Genomic DNA, 18,460 nt, shown 5'->3' with positions numbered 1-18,460 from the left:
ACTGAGCCACCCAGGCGCCCCCCTCCTGCTGCATCTTAAACGTTTCTAAGTCTCCAAGGTCCGTGCTTCGGCTCTGTGCTGCTCACTCAACAGCTGACATGCTGAGGAGTCCCAACTGTGGCCTCAGCCCAAAGCCTCCCACGGAAGGTGTCATACTCCCACCGTCTGGACATCCCCGAACATCCCAGAGAGCCTCACCTCCACGTGATTAACCCTAGTGGACAGGAGCAGAGAAGCGGAATAGCTGTCCTTGATGCCTCTCGTCTTCCGTGACCTCATTCAGCCAACAGTCAAGTCCTGCGCTTTTTTTTTTTTTTTTTTAGATTTTATTTATTTATTTGACAGAGAGAAAACACAAGTAGATGGAGAGGCAGGCAGAGAGAGAGAGAGAGGGAAGCAGGCTCCCCGCTGAGCAGAGAGCCCGACGTGGGACTCGATCCCAGGACCCTGAGATCATGACCCGAGCCGAAGGCAGCGGCTCAACCCACTGAGCCACCCAGGCGCCCCAAGTCCTGCTCTTTTTATTTCCTAAATACATCCACCGCCTCTCTGATCTTCCAGCCCCCATCACCCTCCTCATTCAGGGTCTCCCCATCTCTGAGACAACCGCATCAGTCTTCTCTTCTTGACGCCCACAAATCTAGCCGTCCATGTAGGAGCCAGAGTGAGCTTTCACAACTCATTGCTTGAAGTACTTCCAATGCCTACATGGTAAGATTTCAGTCCAGAAAGTGTAATACTTCGCCCTTTCTATATAGCTTCAACTTTTGATGTTGTACTCCTCATACCCACAGTGCTATCCACACTTTCAGAATTCCATCCCCATGTCCCTGCTATACCATTCTGATGATCCAAATATGCACAAAAGATAATTATGGATTTAAAAAAAAAGCGATCTCTTCTCAACATGAGGCTCAAACTCATGACCCTGAGATCAAGAGTCATATGCTTTAACTTCTGACTGAGCCAGCCAAGTGCCCCAATTATGGATTTCTTTAAATAAGCTCCTGCAGAATATGCTAAGTGATTTTTTAAAAAAGATTTTATTTATTTATTTGTCAGAGAGAGAGAGAGAGAGAATGAGAGCGAGCACAGGCAGACAGAGTGGCAGGCAGAGTCAGAGCGAGAAGCAGGCTCCCTGCGGAGCAAGGAGCCCGACGTGGGACTCCATCCCAGGACGCTGGGATCATGACCTGAGCCGAAGGCAGCTGCTTAACCAACTGAGCCACCCAGGAATCCCCATGCTAAGTGATTTTATTTGCCAAACTTAGTATTACACTTATTTCTGTAACACATGGCTTCAGACTGTGTTCTGAATTCAAAGTTAATACTCTTTTTGCCAATTCAATTGGCAATTCAATTGTCTTCTACATCAGCCCAGGTAATACAGGTAACTAAAATAAAAACAGAACACATAGAAAGCCACATTTTACCTTCTCTATCTCATAGGATGGTAGGCATCTCAAAATCGGAGACTATAAAGGGGATCTTTTGAAAATGTATAAAAAAAAATCCACATTTAGTCATTGTCTACATTCAGCTCTTACAGGTGACTGAATGAGGGCTTTCCAGATGAATCTTCTTTGTAAGAACAACTCATCTGGGAGGGAAGAACCCTGAGGATTGCTCTTGGTACTAAGTAGGTATGTACAGGTGACCCTTTGCACAATGCAGAGTTTGAGACACTGACCCCCCCACCCTCCACCCAGTTGTGTGCAAAGTTTGACTCAAAAACTTAGCTATTAATAGCCTACAGTTGACCAGAACCCCATTACTGGTAACCCTACTGTTCAATTAGCACGTTTTTGTGTTATATGTATTTTATACTGTATTCTTACAATAACGCTAGGGGGAGAAATATTAAGATTACAAGGACCATACACAGTGAAGTCTCTGCATATTAAGAGGACTGCAAAGTTCAAACCTGTGTGTTCAAGGGTCAACTATAGCTTGTTGATACCGGTTCACCTTTTTGAGCCTCAATTTCTCTTCACCTATAGATTTCAAGGCAGATCACACAGGTTAATGGGATGGGAGTGACCATGTATCCCTCAAAATTGTACACACAATTCTCTCAATTTCCTAAGTAGAGATTTCATGGTTCTCATTAGATAGTTAGAGATTCGTGAATTCCAAAGTGATGAAGGACACCTGGGTGGCTCAGTGGGTTAAAGCCTCTGTCTTCAGCTTGGGTCATGATTCCAGGGTTCTGGGATGGAGCCCCGCATCGGGCTCTCTGCTCAGTGGGGAGCCTGCCTCCCTTGCCCCCTGCCTGCCTATTTGTGATCTCTGTCTGCCAAATAAATAAATAAAATATTTTTTTAAAAAAGTGATTTCTCAGATCCTGCATATTGTATGATTCTGTCTTTTAAAATTATGGGATATAGGGATCTACTATCGATTTGGGCTTTATATGACAACCTTAGATTATAATTACTTTTTCCTGTTGTCCTATGCTATAAAGCTAGTAAGGTTAGGCCTAAATTACAATTCTAGGCAAGTTATGAAGACAAATTTACACTGCCGTTTATTGCAGAGAAAAAAGGGTGAAGCCAGTAGTACTAGATGACAAAGTAGCACAAAGTAACTTTTAATTTCTAAAGTTCTAAATGACTGAGATTAAGGACTGAAAAATGTAATAAGATAATAAAATGTAAAAATACATTTATGTATTTTTCTATGTATGTAAAAATACATAGAGCCAAAATTACATTCAGCAAAAACTGCAATGCCTATAAACTATATAATAAAAAAATAATCACAATATATCATCCACTTATTTCAAGCAGTAGATAGCAATATTTCTGACTAACATGAGAACTTGAATCATAGGGCAGGCTATTTAGGCTTCTTTTCCCTTCAGTTCATCTGTAGTTGTCTCTTGGCATTGGCTAACTAAAATTCAAAGGATTAAAGGCTTATCACCATCTTTCTTAAAACTGGACCGACCCCCTTACTTCATTCTATTATGGCAGCCCTGTTGGAGTTATGCAGGCTTAACAATCAATACTTTTGAATTTGGAAGAGACAATGTCTCTCAAACCCATAATAAATTCACATAAAAAGGATTACAAACCAAAAAATAACTTGTTTCTCTATTTAGAATCAACTATTTCTTTAAGAATCTAAGGACAAATTAATCAGTCTCTTCCTAAAAAATTTGTAAAGAATAAAAGTCAGATGGAAGAAATCTATAGATTAAGACCTAAAAGACATTTTTAGAAGATTGAAAATTTGAACACTAACTGGATATTTGGTGTTAAGAAGTATTAATATTTAAAGATTAAATGATGTATCTGGGAAGTTTCAGAAAAATATGGAGAGTATATGGAGAACAGCTGATGAAAGCTTGGTCAGAAATTCAGAATGACTGAAACTAAGAGGTGGGTATGTTGTGATTCTCTAACAAAAAAATTAAAATTATTAAAAAAAATACTGATGATGAGTGGGGTGCCTGGGTGGCTCAGTGGGTTAAGCCTCTGCCTTCTGCTCAGGTCATTGTGTCAGGGTCCTGGGATCTTACCTCCATCAGCTCTCTGCTCAGCAGGGAGCCTGCTTCTTCCTCTCTCTGCCTACTTGTGATCTCTGTCAAGTAATAAAAATCTTAAAAAAAAATATTGATAAGAAAAAAATTGTGGTTATACTGCATCACTGTGAACGACACCAGACACAAGTGGTCTCATCAAAGAAGGGTGAGTCGGTGGTATTCACTCAATTATCACACAAAATACACAAGGATTCTATGACCACTTGGTCAATAAACGGTGCAAACTGGAATCTGTTGGTCAGTGACCTGTCATACCAAGTTTACGTTCAACTGTTTCTTAGAACCAATAGGACGAGGAAGGAGTGCATTTAGGAAAATCATAAATATAAAAATAATTACATCAACTTGTTTAAGTAATGAATAATGTGCTTCCTATGACAAAAATTAGCCAAGGAGTTAAACAAAACTAAAAGTTTTAAAACGAGCAAGAAAAGACCAAAAGTTTAAACAAGGATTTTTGTAGAGCAAAATCTGTCAAGTGCTTGAAATTACATGATCATTTTAAGTGAATGGTCAAATGGGTTTTATATTTGCAAAAGTAACCTTATTCTAGTTTACATCAGTATTTTGGAGATGCAGACCGCCTGGGGGCCACGCTAGTGACCAGGATGAACTATGTGCAACCAAAAGTGGTGCGTGTAGTGAGAGAACCATGGACCTCCCTGGTTAAATTCACTTTCTAAATGACTATATGAGAACTCTGCTCACTGCTCATGAAATCCACATTGGACAGAAAAGGTAGACTTACCTGTCTTCATGCATTACAGTCGTCCATAATTGCCTGTGTGCTTCAGTTACCTGCTAACATTTCAAATATTCAACATATCAACAAAGTAATCTACATATTACTTTTTTTTTAAAGTTCAGAATTTCTTCTATTAGAGTTTACTAAATTGTTTTCTGCATATGTATTTTGGTATGGTAATTTTTAAAAATTAAAAAAAAATTTAAATGGGTAATTTAAAAAATTACCCATTCTTTTTCAAAATCAGTAAAAAACAATTTAAATAAGAAAATACAAAAATTTCAAATTCATCTACTAAAAGGTTAAGAGGTATTTGGCAGTTTTTTTTTAAATCAAATATAACATCTTTTCAATACAAGTCAGTAAAATATGACTTGGCATATTACAGTATCAACAAACTATAGATTAAGAATGAACTTTGTGGGCGCCTGGGTGGCTCAGTGGGTTAAGCTGCTGCCTTCGGCTCAGGTCATGATCTCAGGGTCGTGGGATCGCGCCCCGCATCAGGCTCTCTGCTCAGCAGGGAGCCTGCTTCCTTCTCTCTCTCTCTCTCTCTACCTGCCTCACTGCCTACTTGTGGTCTCTGTCAAATAAATAAATAAAATCTTAAAAAAAAAAAAAAAGAATGAACTTTGCAAATCCTTAATATATTTGAAAAGTTTTGTTGTAGATTTGTAGATTTGACTGTCAAGGCCTTAACTTATTTTACTGTTAAGAGCTAAAAAAATTTGTATCTGAGAAATCTACTTTTCGAAAACTTTGGTTTGTATATTTTAAGTGTTAAGGCTTACAAGTTACACCAACATTTGGCTTATATTGATAGCTGAAATACTGGAGCTTAGAAAATATGGGAAATTCCTAAACACAGCAATTCATGAGCCAACGAAAAGTCTTAACTACTGTGTACCTCCCCTGAAGCACACTCTAAGTAGGACCCCCAAGTATTTACATACACACTAAGTATCCTTTAGGATCTGGTTTACTTTCAATAAGGACCATTTCCTTTAATGCTTGATGTTCAATTAGCCAGAACAGTGAGACAATTATTCCAACTTCAAATTCATTTATAAGGAAATTGCTGAATCTGAGACTCAGTTTTCCTTATCTACAAAATGGGGATAACATATTTAATTAGCAGAGTTTTTCTAAGAATTAAATAGCACGCATGATTGATTGTCAGGCTCACAGCATTCAAAATTGGCTTTTTTTTTTTTTTTTTTTTTTTAAACCACATCTTTATTCTTTAGTATTCTACAGGCTGGACTTTATATTCTTATATTTTTTCTAACTATTAGTCTTTTACTCTTTTTGGTCAATCACTGTTATTTTCATAAGCTACCTCAAGTCTTTTGCTGATTAAGCATATCCCAAGGGGGGAAAACCCAATTTAGTTTAGTTCTACAGAGTTCACAATAAAAAGGAAGCGGAAACAGGCAACTAAGCAGAAAAAAGAAGAGTGGGAAAACATTTCCTTCAAGAAAATGTTCTGAAAGAATTCCACATAGGAAATAGATCCTGAAAAGTTATTTTCATTGTGGTTTAATAGGTGTTGACAAAAAGGTATTTTGTGGCAATGTCACTCTTCCTCACAAATTGAGTATTTTCATTTATTGGCCAATTTCATAAAACTTAACATTCTAAAGAGGTTAACTTTTAAAAACGAACTTAAAAATAAGTACACATTGTTTAAAGACTTAAATTTCAAACAGACCTTCTCCCCTATAATTTTAGGCATTACTATTTCTGAGCATCAACTAAGCAGATCAAATGATTAAATACCCAACTCTCCCCATTTGTAGTAACAAACCGCTCCCCAAAGAGGTATAAAATGTTTAGAATAGAAAATGAATAAACATCTCAACTAGTAAAATTACTCCTTTTTCTGCATTAAAAAATAACTTGTGAAAAATGCAATGTAATTACGAAGTGTCATACTCAATTCTATCTCTAAAATAATACACGGCATAATTTTAACTAAGAGAAATGCTAGCTTCCCAAAATAGCATGATTGTTACCTTTTCCCGAGGTTTAAAAAATAAATATTACCATCATGACATCACTAGAAAGAAATTGAAGCATACAAGGAATAAACTATAGTTTCTTTTTATATCAAAATGTACTCTTGAAAATGTGTTTGGCACAGTGCTAAATCATATATAGTTAATACTAAATATTGCAGGATACAATAAAACCCTGGAGTTAATTGTTTACACCCTCTTATGGGAATGAAAATAATAGATACCAATTATTCAGAAGTCAGCCTATACAAACTGTATAAACAATACTTTATGTTTTGCTTTGAAAACCAGTGATATAATAAATTTTACATAAAAGACTGCAAAATAATATAAATGGATTTAAACAGATCTTTACAATAAGAAATTCAAATGGAAACAGACAAGTAACAAAGAGAAGTAAAAAAATTTATTGCAGTATTCGCTCCACCAGATTGCCTGGGGATCCCTTTTCTTGTACTGTTTTCAGGGTGACCTAATACATCAAAATCTACATTTACAAAAACTCCTTCTGCAGATAGGTCATAGATACTGCATGCTTTTTTTTTTTTTTTTTCAACAGAATAAATTATATATCCAGGAGATTCTGCCATTTTACAGCCTGGAAAAAACAATGCTTCCCTGGAAACTGGGCTAAGCTAAAGAAAGCCATCCGCTGCTAGGTTAAACTCCAAGAACACTTTATTAAGAACATTAACAGACTAATTTCCAACATTCACTTGTTTATTTTTTAAACAGAAAGTTTTTTTTTCCAAGATATAAACAATTTTTGTTAAACTATAATACAGTGGGAGTAAAAATGAACTGAGAATCTGTTTCTGCTGCACAACAGCGAAGGGAGCTCCCACACAAATGTTTGCCCAACATTTCCTTCTTTTGTTCCTGCATCCCAGGTTCCATTCTTACTCTTCATAAAACTGATTTTTTTTTTTTTTGCCAGAATGTTGATATTTCAAGTTTTTCTGCCTTTTAAAAAAATTCCTGTAAATTTGGCTGCATGTACAAATTCATTAGCTGGAAGTCCCATCCTTGGCGGCATACAGGGATCGTAAAGTCTGAACAACTTTATTAGTCAGCTTATTAGCACTCGTTAGAGCAATTTTTTTGTAAATAATGTCTGACTCTTTAATAGTGTCTACCCAAGGCACCAGTTTGCGGCCATCACGGCGCTTAGCCTCAGTCCAGGAGCCACTGTAGGAGCCTGCCATCCACTGAACACTGAAGCCACTGCTGGTTTTCTGTACTACTCTTGCAATTTGTGGTCGATCTTTGTACTTTGGACAGCAAATAGCGATGACATCCATGACGTCAACACTTTCATTCATCTGTGCTGCCAACTCCGTAGAGTCTGAATTTCGTTTTGACCTTCTCAATGACTAAAACATTGGGAGGGGGGAAAAAAGACGAAGTGTTACACAAAAGAATTTTAGTGAAATTTTTGTTTTTATTGCTTTTAATCCCTTGACGCCGGGAGTTGGGATTTCCCAGCACACTTCCATTGCCGGCAATGAGACGCACCGTGACCGCCAGCGCCAAGGGGTTAACATATACTTGTAAAACCATATAACTCTTAATTTGTACCCGTGTCTTTACTCTTATTGATATATAAAATTATATATACATATGAACCATAAAGCTACATAAAACTTAGCAACAATAAAAAAGGATAACACACATTAATACAATCCAAAGAAAAATTAATAACCCTTTATGCTGGATAAGTCTCATTTCTGTTTTTTCTTTTTTATTGTCTTTTATGTTAAACTTTCTACAAAAGGATGTATAAATGGTTAAGTAGAGAATCTCTATCTACAAAATGTTTTCTCTCATAAGTATTACATTACTTGGTGTACATTTAATAGACTGACATATATAAGCACATAAAAATCATTTTACGTAATACGCTGCGAAATACGTTGACTCCTCCTCCGCCTCACCCCTGAAGTGCCTCCTCCTCTATCCTCCCCATCACTTTCATCATCTTCTGTCTCTGCGGCTGCATTATTTTTAGGGCTGCCTCCTCCAAGCAGCGAGGTAATTGCTTTGTTCCGAGCATTTGTACTAGCCGACACCTCCCCTTCTTCTTCCTCTTCATCAGGGTCCAGATGTTCCATGAGAAGTTTGAACTACAAAAATTAGATATGAATTTAGAGTTAAGTAAATAATCTTAAAGAAGACTGTTAAGTCCTTAAATATTTCCTGTTTAATTTTTTCCTAAATCTTTTCTAGGCAGTAGTTGTGTGTGGGTTCTAGTTTATTTTTTATTTTTTAAAATATTTTACTTATTTATTTATTTGACAGAGAGAAATCACAAGTAGATGGAGAGGCAGGCAGAGAGAGAGAGAGGGAAGCAGGCTCCCTGCTGAGCAGAGAGCCAGATGCGGGACTCGATCCCAGGAACCTGAGATCATGACCTGAGCCGAAGGCAGCGGCTTAACCCACTGAGCCACCCAGGCGCCCGTGGGTTCTAGTTTAGAGGCTAAATAGATTTTAGCTATTGTCCAAGACAGGGCCTGGCAAATATATATATATATTTTTAAAAGATTTTATTTATTTATTTGACAGACAGAGATCACAAGTAGGCAGAGAGGCAGGCAGAGAGAGAGAGAGAGAGGGAAGCAGGCTTCCCGCGGAGCAGGGAGCCCGATGCGGGGCTCGATCCCAGGACCCTGAGATCATGACCCGAGCCGAAGGCAGCAGCCCAAACCACTGAGCCACCCAGGCGCCCCCTGGCAAATATTTTTTATAAAGTGCCAGATAGTAAATATTTCTGGCTTTGCAGGCCATATGGTCTCTGTCATTACTACATAACTCTACCATCATAGTGTGAAAGCAACTAGAGACAACATCTAAACGAATGGGCATGGCTATTTCAATACACTTTATTTAAATGAGCAGTGGGGGAAAAAATAAAATTAACAAACAAACAAAAAAAACAGGCAGCAGGGGCCAGGTTTGGCCCATAAGCTGGAGTTTGCTGACCCTGCTCCAAGTTATCAAGTAACCAGATAATTAATAATTAATTACTGATAAAAAAATTAATTACTGATAGACATCTTTCAAGTTCCCTACCCCCTTTGCCCTCTGCTAAAATAAGAAGATACAAGAGGAAGAAAAGGATGTTAAAGAATTTAAAAAGAGAACTAAAATAATTTTCAGCTTTGCAATATAAGGTTTGCGGTCAATGAATAACATGAAAAGCACTTTGCAGGTTTCATCGTTTTAAAAAATTATTTATTTTTGGAGAGCGAGAAGACAGAGAGGGAGGGAGAGAGAGCCAGTGTGTGAATAAGGAGCGGGAAGGAAGGGGGAGGGAGGAAGGGAAAAGGGGAAGCCGACTTCCACTAAGCAGGGAGCAGAGAGCCAAGGTGGGGCTCTATCTCCTGATACGGAGGTCATGATGGAAGCTGTACCCAGAAGTCAGACACTTAACTGACTGAGCCACCCAGGTGCCCCTGTGTAAGTTTCATTCTTGGTCAAAAATATTATTACTTATATTCAGCTCTTTAAGTAGATTAAAATAAAAAAATTATTTTTATTTTTTTAGGGACAATCTCAATCCCATGTTTTTAAACATAAACTTTCCTGTGATAAAATATGCACAAAACTTGCCATTCTAGTGATTTTAAAGTGTTCAATTCATTGCCATTAAGTATATTCACATGTTGTGTAATCATTATCACCATCATTTCCAGAACTTTTTTCATCCCAAACAGAAACTCATTCTGGACCTATTAAAACAACAGCTCCTCATTCCTTTCTCCCCCACCGGGGCCCCTGATAACCTTTTCCATTTTCTGTCTCTAGGAATTTGCCTATGTTTAAAGATATTTAAAAAACACATTTTACATACACATACTCTCACATACCTGCTAAGTGAGTATTTATGGAGGATGCATATAAGTACACAAGCCTGTATTACCCTTCTGTAAGGACACATGAAAAAGCAGGAACACTGGTTGCCAGGAAGGAGAGCAAGAGAATGGCTGAGGAGTGCAGGAGGATGACTTTTCCTGATTTTTGCTTTTAGGAACTATAAACCATGTAATCTACTGAATTAAAAAGAAATACATAAGTGGGCATGGCTCTTCCCTGAAACTTGCCTATAGAATCTCATTCTCACTAAACTAACGTGAGTGGTGGACCAGCGTTTTCAAGGACGAAATATGATGCAATGGGTGAAGTGGGAAAGGCAGGCAGGCTTCAAGTAACTCGTTAAAACCACATAGAGAAAAATAATCCTGATGGTTCATGAAGCTTCCATGTAAGGGAGGGAGCTATCTCCGTCCAAAGAATTTAATTTTCAAAAAAGTATTATTAGAAAATATACTTTGGCTTTAGTACTCACGTCTAGATACTGTTTTACTATACTCCTCTTCACATCTTCAGTGATTTTGGAATTAGCCATATCACTCCGCAGGAAGTCCAGTGTTTGTTTGGGATGAAAATGAACTCCTGTTTTTCGGTTTATCGCCTTATCATACACTTTCGCAGATTCAGATGGAGAGTATTTCTGAATTTTACTGTTTTGGGAAAACAAAGTCATTGACTTTAAAATTTTTTCAGGCATTTATATTTAAAGTGATTGTAGTTAAACATCACTTACTAATAAACTTTTGTCACAGAGATTTCAACTAGTGAACTTCTACACAAAAATAATTTTAAAAAGGGACGTAAACACATAAAGGCAAAGATTAAAAAGAATAATATGCTCGTTTCCAACAGTATTTGTCTTGAATAGAGGGATCATTTAAATGTAAGTAATTTCTCAAGTCTGTTTTTGAATACCATGATAATGGCTGGAGAACAGTATCAATATAAATATTGGTTTACCTCCTACTTTCTTATCCTCCAACTATTCATCCTCTACACAGCAGCCAGAATGTTTACAAACCTGTTTCATATTATTAACAACTCTGGCTCAAAAATCTTCTCAACTCTCTAGCACTGCTCCAAGACCTTACAGGGTTTTACATTATTTTGAACTAGTTGCCAATCTTTAACATCAAGGTATTTCTCATAAAAACCTGGATTATCTAGCTTCTCTTGAACAAGTGGAAGCCCCTGGCCACATCATGCCCACCTTCTTCCATGGTAACAAACTGATGAATGTCTGAGTAATACCTGAGCCCCTTAAATAAAACGTTCTCTTTCTAGTTTGCCAGAGAATTTCTACCAAATCTACTTTACTCTGTTTCATGATCTGTCCTCTAAGAACATATGACTTTGTGATTCCTAGTAAAGGTTTCCATGAATATGAAAAATGACCAAAGTTTCATGGGTATAGGCAGAAAAAAAGATACCTATAGCCACTAATCAGGGGTAAACTTATAGGGCACTATAATATATAGTTGCTAATCAGTCACTAATCAGGGGTAAACTTATAGGGCATTCACAACAATCAGCACTTTCCTGTCTCTTACTTTACAGAGTACATTAAAGACCATTTGGGTTCTCCTGGAGCTCAGTCTAGTTGGTCTGCATCTATTCTTTATTCATAGCTCTTTGAAAACTTAAATTTGCGACCTATTTTAATAGTTGCAGCCTAATTTTCTAGTAAGATCTATTTAAGGAAATCAAAGTAAGTTCTTTCACTTAACAACGCAATTAGTGAATGTTTTTCCTCTCTTAAAGAGCAAACAAATTGTGGTATATTACGAACAAAATTATTATACAGCAACAATAAGGAACAAACTCCTTCTTTTAAAAGGGACATTTTAAATATGTAAGTAAACATGCAATCAAAACTGGGTTTCACTGCTAGAGGGAAGAGGGTGGGAGGGATGGGGTGGCGAGGTCACGGACATGGGGGAGGGTATGTGCTATGGTGAGGAAAAAAAGATTACACACACACACAAAACAACTGGGTTTCGTATTTCTTTGTAATTTGAACAGGGTAAAGGTTTTCTTCTCACTGGTTATGTAACCTTACCTATCAGAAAATCCACAGAGATTCTTCAAATGTTGTTTTAACATCAGAAGCAATAAAATACCCTGGGAGACATTTGCAAATTCAATTAAAGGAGCTGAATTTTCTGGCAAACATTTCATCACTGAATTTATATCATCTTCTGAATCTGAATCTGAATCTGAATCTACACGTTTTCGTGACTTCCGAGGCCTGGAAACTTCTTCTTCACTCTCACTTGACTCATTTTCCTTACTAGGTGATGATTTTCTCTCTTTCCTTTTGTCTTTTACCATTGACTGGGGAAAAAAAAAAGGAAAAACAGTAACAAAATACGACTAATAAATAATTGTGCTCTATTCATAATCATCAAAAAGCATCTCTACATTAATATTTTATGTATTGAAACCTTCTGACTTTCCATGAACAACAATTAGGTTCCAAGACTAAACAAAGTCATATATAATCTATATAATCCATTGCTCTGATGCCCCCCTCCCTAAAAGCTCTTCTCAAATATCGAAGAGAAACAATTTTGTTATAGGATAGAGATGAAATATAAATTAGTTATAAAAATATCGATTTGGTATAGGTAAGCCACTAGAGGAAAAACACTAATTATAATTTAAGTAAGGGCGCTTAATTTAAGTGCCTGGCTGGCTCAGTCAGTAAAGTGTGTGACTCTTGATCTCAGGGTCATGAGTTTGAGCCCCATGTTAGGCATACTCATTATTTAAAAAAACAGTGTTACATGTAATTTAACTGAAGAGAATATAATAGGCTTTAACACCTCAACTTCTATCAAACTCTCCCTTTTAAGAACTTCTCAATAATATGCAACTTTTCTTAAATTAGTTAAATCCTGTGGGTATTTTTTTTTGTACTTTACGAAACTTTTAGCGCTTAAAAAGAAAGTCCGCTGGATTTAACAGAGGGGAAAAGACCAGATTACAAAGCAATTATAACTGTTTAAGAAGAAATAAAACTGGAGAAACATTTATAAGTATATTTGTAACAGTAAGTGAAGTGAAATAAAAATATGATGGCTAAAGTTTCTGGGAAATGATTAACTTCTCAAACTTTAAGGGGCACCTAGGAATTTTGTTAAAAATGCAGACTGTTTCAGCAGGTCCAGAGTGGGACCTGAGGTTCTGTTGGTTCTAACAAGATCTCAAGTGAGGCCAGTGCTGCTGGATCTTGGTGCACATTTTAAGCAGCAAGGGTTTAGTTACCTCTATAATTCCAACCCTTGGGTATTATAATAATCTCCCTGATGTACTACTGTGATCGGGGGAGCTCTGAGCAAAACAATTTTGTAAAATGAGATCTACTTGCATCATCCGGCACACGAAAATATTCCAATTAATTTTTAAATAATTAACTGAGTGCCTACTAGGTGTTCAAGTGCTATACTGGGTGCTGTTACAGTGAAACCAATTACATTTCCTCCTACAAACGGTAAGAGAAGACATACAGAGAAAACTGGGTGAAGATTTGGGGCACAAAATACGCCAGTTCCGTTAGGATACTAGTGTTCAGGGATAGGAGATCAACAGTATTATACATTTCGTTTTTCCTTATAAGTAAGGTACCTATTTATATCTCTTCAAGTATACTATTGTGATCTACAGCATTACCAGACTTCTAGAATAGCAAGATGCTTTAAAATGGGATTTAAATGAATATATGAATGGACACCAAACACTTAAGATCAGTGCTTAAAGTAAGAGAAAAAAAGAAGTGGGATGGCTTATCAAAAGAACAATATATATTTATATATTTATACACTATAAATATATATATATATATATATATGTGTGTGTGTGTGTGTGTGTGTGTGTGTGTATGTGTGTGTATATATTTCCACTTAAATAATCTGGAATGGAATGGTTTTAGGTCTTTCTTAATAGAAATGAAATGGCCACCCACTTCTTCTCCCCAATTCAAGCACTGCCCCAATTTTAATAAATTCATTAGAAAGACTTTACCTGTGGAAAAAAAAAAAAAAAAGAACAATGGAAACAAAACAGTGAAAAGAGCATGCCTGCACTTTGACAGATGCATTAAGAATAGTAATGTGTGTAACTTACCTCCTTGAATGACTGCAGTAGGTTACTACCAGAAACTGAGAGTGTAATGTCTATATGATGCATTATAAACAACGGCTCTTCCTGTGTCTGGTATGGAAAACAGGCTAGATTGTCTGCTATATACAAGAGCATATTCACTTCTGTTTTCTGTAAATTTTAAAAAAAGGTACACATGTTTAGTGGATAATCTAGAAATCCATCCAAAAAGCCTTTTTAGAAAAAGTATCAGAGGGCACTTTCACCTCAGTCAGTGTTTCAGAAAGAGAAGGGTAAGGGAGGGAGGGAGAGAGCGGGGGAGGGGCAAGAACAGGGGAGGAGGGGCACATAACTGGATTTTATAAAATAATCTTACACCCATTTAAAGAGATTTCATAATGACTTATACCATGGACCTCAAGAAGGGAAGAGGTGAAATTTTTCTGTGCACCCAAGTGGAACTCCCTGCAGTATTCTTATAAAGTATATGGGATTTTTATGATAAATCCATACCACATCAGAAAGTATACATATGAATTCATAATGATTTGTCATTGTGCTTCTAGGAGTTTAACCCATATGGAGATCAGTTACACACAGTTACTATTCTGCCCTCAAAAATAAGTGGTAATCATAGTACTAACATGTGGGTTAAAAAAAAAAAAATCAAAGTTCATGTATTTAAAAACATTTGTCCATTTCCTACATATCCAGTATCAGTCATTCTGACAGGGCCATATCATAGTCTCACATGATAAAAACTCTGAGGGAGGCAAAATTTAAGGCAAAAGTTATGGTTACTACTAGTTATTTGCTTTAAAAAGAAGTAATAGAGACTTTCAGCATTTCATAATCATATAGAATGAATATAAACAGAAACGCACATTAAAATTTAAATTCCTTTAAAACACAGCTTAGGAAAAAAAAAAAAAAAAAAAAAAGGAAAGAGAAAATACAGCAGTCAAAACACACTCCCCGGGATGCCTGGGTGGCTCAGTTGGTTAAGCGGCTGCCTTCGGCTCAGGTCATGATCCCAGCGTCCTGGGATCAAGTCCCACATCGGGCTCCTTGCTCGGCAGGGAGCCTGCTTCTCCCTCTGTCTCTAGCCTGCCACTCTGTCTGCCTGTGCTTGTGCTCTGTCTCTCTCTCTCTAACAAATAAATAAAATCTTTAAAAAAAAAAAAAACACACACACTCCCCTCTCCTGCCATCTCACCATCCTGCCATGCAAACAACCCAAACCCAGCTGTGGCATCAGCAACAACAAAATCCCAAAGGACAAATGCAATAGACTTGCTAAGTCTATTTTTTGTTTTTTAAATATGTATCAATTCCTATGTGTTAAAAGTTGGGGAAATGCAGACATAGGACTCCACCTTGTCTATTAGTTTTTTTGTTTTTTTTTTTTTAAAGATTTTTTTTTATTTATTTGTCAGAGAGAGGGAAAGAGAGCGAGCACAGGCAGACAGAATGGCAGGCAGAGGCAGAGGGAGAAGCAGGCTCCCTGCCGAGCAAGGAGCCCGATGTGGGACTCGATCCCAGGACGCTGGGATCATGACCTGAGCCGAAGGCAGCTGCTTAACCAACTGAGCCACCCAGGCGTCCCTTGTCTATTAGTTTTAACACCAATTTATATATGTATTTTTTTCTCCTAAAACTGAAAATGTTTAGGACTATTCTGAATAAACCTTTCTAAAACTCTGAAATTCTTCAACTTTGGTCATAAAAAAAGTCCTATATTGCTCGTTCCTTTAAAAATTTAAATTTCTGATGCGCCTGGGTGGCTCAGTGGGTTAAAGCCTTTGCCTCCACCTCAGGTCATGATCCCAGGGTCCTGGGATCGAGCCCTGCATCCTGCTCTCTGCTCGGCAGGGAACCTGCTTCCCCTTCTCTCTCTGTCTGCCTCTCTGCCTACTTGTGATCTCGCTCTGTCAAATAAATAAATAAATCTTTAAAAAAAAAAATCAAATTTCTTAAAAGAATACTCTAGAGCTGCTCCTGCCATGTCTTCCTCACCACTCTTCAGTCACAATCAAGCTTGTGTCCCTCACTCTTTGATGGCTGCTACCTAATCTCGCCCCATTTCTTTTTTTTAAATATCTTATTCTCCTTGACTTCTGAGTAGTACCGGACATTACTGTCCACCCCTTCCTTCCTGAAATTTTCTTCTTCCTTAGTTTTCTCTTCCTACCTCTTTGACTAATCCTCTATGTCCTTCTCAACTCCTTTTCAACAATCCTATTATTTTCTCAGGTGCTCAGGACAAAAATATTCCAGTTCTCCTTTGACGATTCTCACACAGCCTTACTTGATTTATTACTTCTTCACAAAACTTCTTTCCTTCCCTACTGTCATATAATAGATCAATCCCTTGTTGCCTCCAGTGTGAACACAACGCTAAAAAAAAAAAAAATCCATATTCCTGAGATGCTCTTTGGCATCTCTCCTCTTTATTTTATTTAATGCTGTTTTTGGTTTTTCACTGTCTACCAGATCCTCCATAAACCATGCCTCATTATGACCTTTCTGCTCCAGTCAAATAATCATCTATTTGTTATCTTCTACACATTCTTATCTTTGAACCTTTATTATCTTTTTACCCCTGGCTTAAGCAGTGGATCTATCTCATTTAACCTCCCAGGCCTTCAGTGATTTGTTCCTCCTCTGACATCCTTTGTTGGGACTAGTCAGGACACAGCACTGCATTATGACAGCTGAATTATCAGCTAAGCACTGTGCATGCCGGGGTGACAGAATACTGAGCTAATGACAGAGAGCAGGACAATGAAACCACACAGGAATGAAGCTCAGGAGATGAGACAAGGACTAGAGCAGAATCAACAGTACAAACCACCTGGCACGTAGAGTATGTCAACCTTAACGTTTTTACTTCCTTTATATTGAGTTCTATCATCACAATTGGAGGGAGGTAAGATCAGTGAGGGAAGACTACTATATCACACCATTTCGACTCCTAGCATGATGATGCCCTCTACACAATGCAAACTTAATACTGATGATGATATGATGGTGGTGGTGGTGACAATGATGATTAAATTATATTTCAAGTATTTCTGAAATAGATGCTTGCAATATTTATTTGCTAGATCACGTACAAAAAAATTTCACGTAGCACTTAAAAAGAAGAGGTCTAGTATGTATCTACATCCTGGCAATTTAAATTTTGTTTTATTTTTAAAAATTCTAGTTTGGGGATAATAACAAAGTCAACCTTTAAGTGAGTAAAACACAAAAAACCCCCACAACCCTTCTTTTGTTCTTTTCAAAACTTTACACACACATAGGCTAACTGGTAAGCTCTATGTGGGCAGATACTACATCTGTTCCATCTACTATTTTATCTTCATCTCTTAGCATGATGACTACCACACATGGCAGGTGCTGAATAAATATTTATGCAAAATGAATGAATAAATTAAGAGATAAGCTTAAAGAACAGGTTGTTCTTGCAACTTGTACAATAACCCAAAGGATCAAAACTGTAATTACACAAAAGTGGGCTCTTCATTAAGGAAGTCAAGTTGAACAAATTAGGATCTCAGCAGCCAAAAACCTACAACAGTTATTCTAACAATATTTGGGCGTGACAGAAATAAGTGCAATTTCACCTTATTTAGTGAAATAACCTATCCCCCGCTCCCAAGTGACAGTTTAGTGATTGAAAGTTATGCTTAAAGGAAATGTTATCGAAGTTTATAAGACATTCAGTATGGAGACACAATTATATTTTATCCCTCACTGTATTTGTACTCATGCAAAATTTTCCCTCCCAATTTGACTATATACCTTATACTTACTACAGGAGACGTAGAGAAACACATACTTAATACAGTCATTATTATTTACTAAAATGGTAATATTTTCAAAATGGTGACTACTTTAGGCATAAAATTTACAGAACATTTATTTTCGTAAAATAGTAAGTTTTTATGCTTACAGCTGTGTCATCAAAGAGGTTGAGTAAAGAAATCAGAAAGGCCCGTCTGTGCTGGCGGTTTCCACGGATCATGGAGTAGAGGTGTGAACACAAAGCACTAGAGGACTCATCTTGTCTGAAACCCCTTACAGGATCTTTTAGGCATGTGTTGATTGCCTGTTGTACCTGGTAAGACATCTTCATACCAGCCACTGCTTTCATCTGAAATCAATAAAAGCCTC

At 37.2% G+C, this 18,460-nt stretch overlaps 1 protein-coding gene across 5 annotated transcripts in view; it reads right to left on the bottom strand.

The window, feature by feature from the left end:
• Positions 1–6,694: 6,694 nt before the first annotated feature.
• NIPBL (NIPBL cohesin loading factor) overlaps positions 6,695–18,460 on the bottom strand; it is a 205,714-nt gene continuing 193,948 nt past the window's right edge. For 3 of the 5 annotated variants that reach the window (XM_004738003.2, XM_045079476.1, XM_045079475.1), the window contains 6 exons: positions 18,240–18,440; positions 14,306–14,452; positions 12,240–12,514; positions 10,656–10,830; positions 8,245–8,433; positions 6,695–7,683 (listed from right to left, as the gene is read on the bottom strand). In XM_004738003.2, coding sequence (XP_004738060.1) covers positions 7,318–7,683; positions 8,245–8,433; positions 10,656–10,830; positions 12,240–12,514; positions 14,306–14,452; positions 18,240–18,440 — 1,353 coding nt within the window. In that variant the 3' untranslated portion in view covers positions 6,695–7,317. Of the gene's footprint in view, positions 7,684–8,203; positions 8,434–10,655; positions 10,831–12,239; positions 12,515–14,305; positions 14,453–18,239; positions 18,441–18,460 lie in introns of all 5 variants that reach the window. The other 2 variants (XM_013051832.2, XM_045079473.1) reach the window with 2 other exon arrangements.

The sequence above is a fragment of the Mustela putorius genome, unplaced genomic scaffold (genome assembly GCF_011764305.1).
Source record: "Mustela putorius furo isolate JIRA1106 unplaced genomic scaffold, ASM1176430v1.1 tig00000407_pilon_pilon_pilon, whole genome shotgun sequence".
In the NCBI taxonomy this organism is placed as follows: domain Eukaryota; kingdom Metazoa; phylum Chordata; class Mammalia; order Carnivora; family Mustelidae; genus Mustela; species Mustela putorius.
This window is presented reverse-complemented; position numbering and strand designations above follow the sequence as displayed.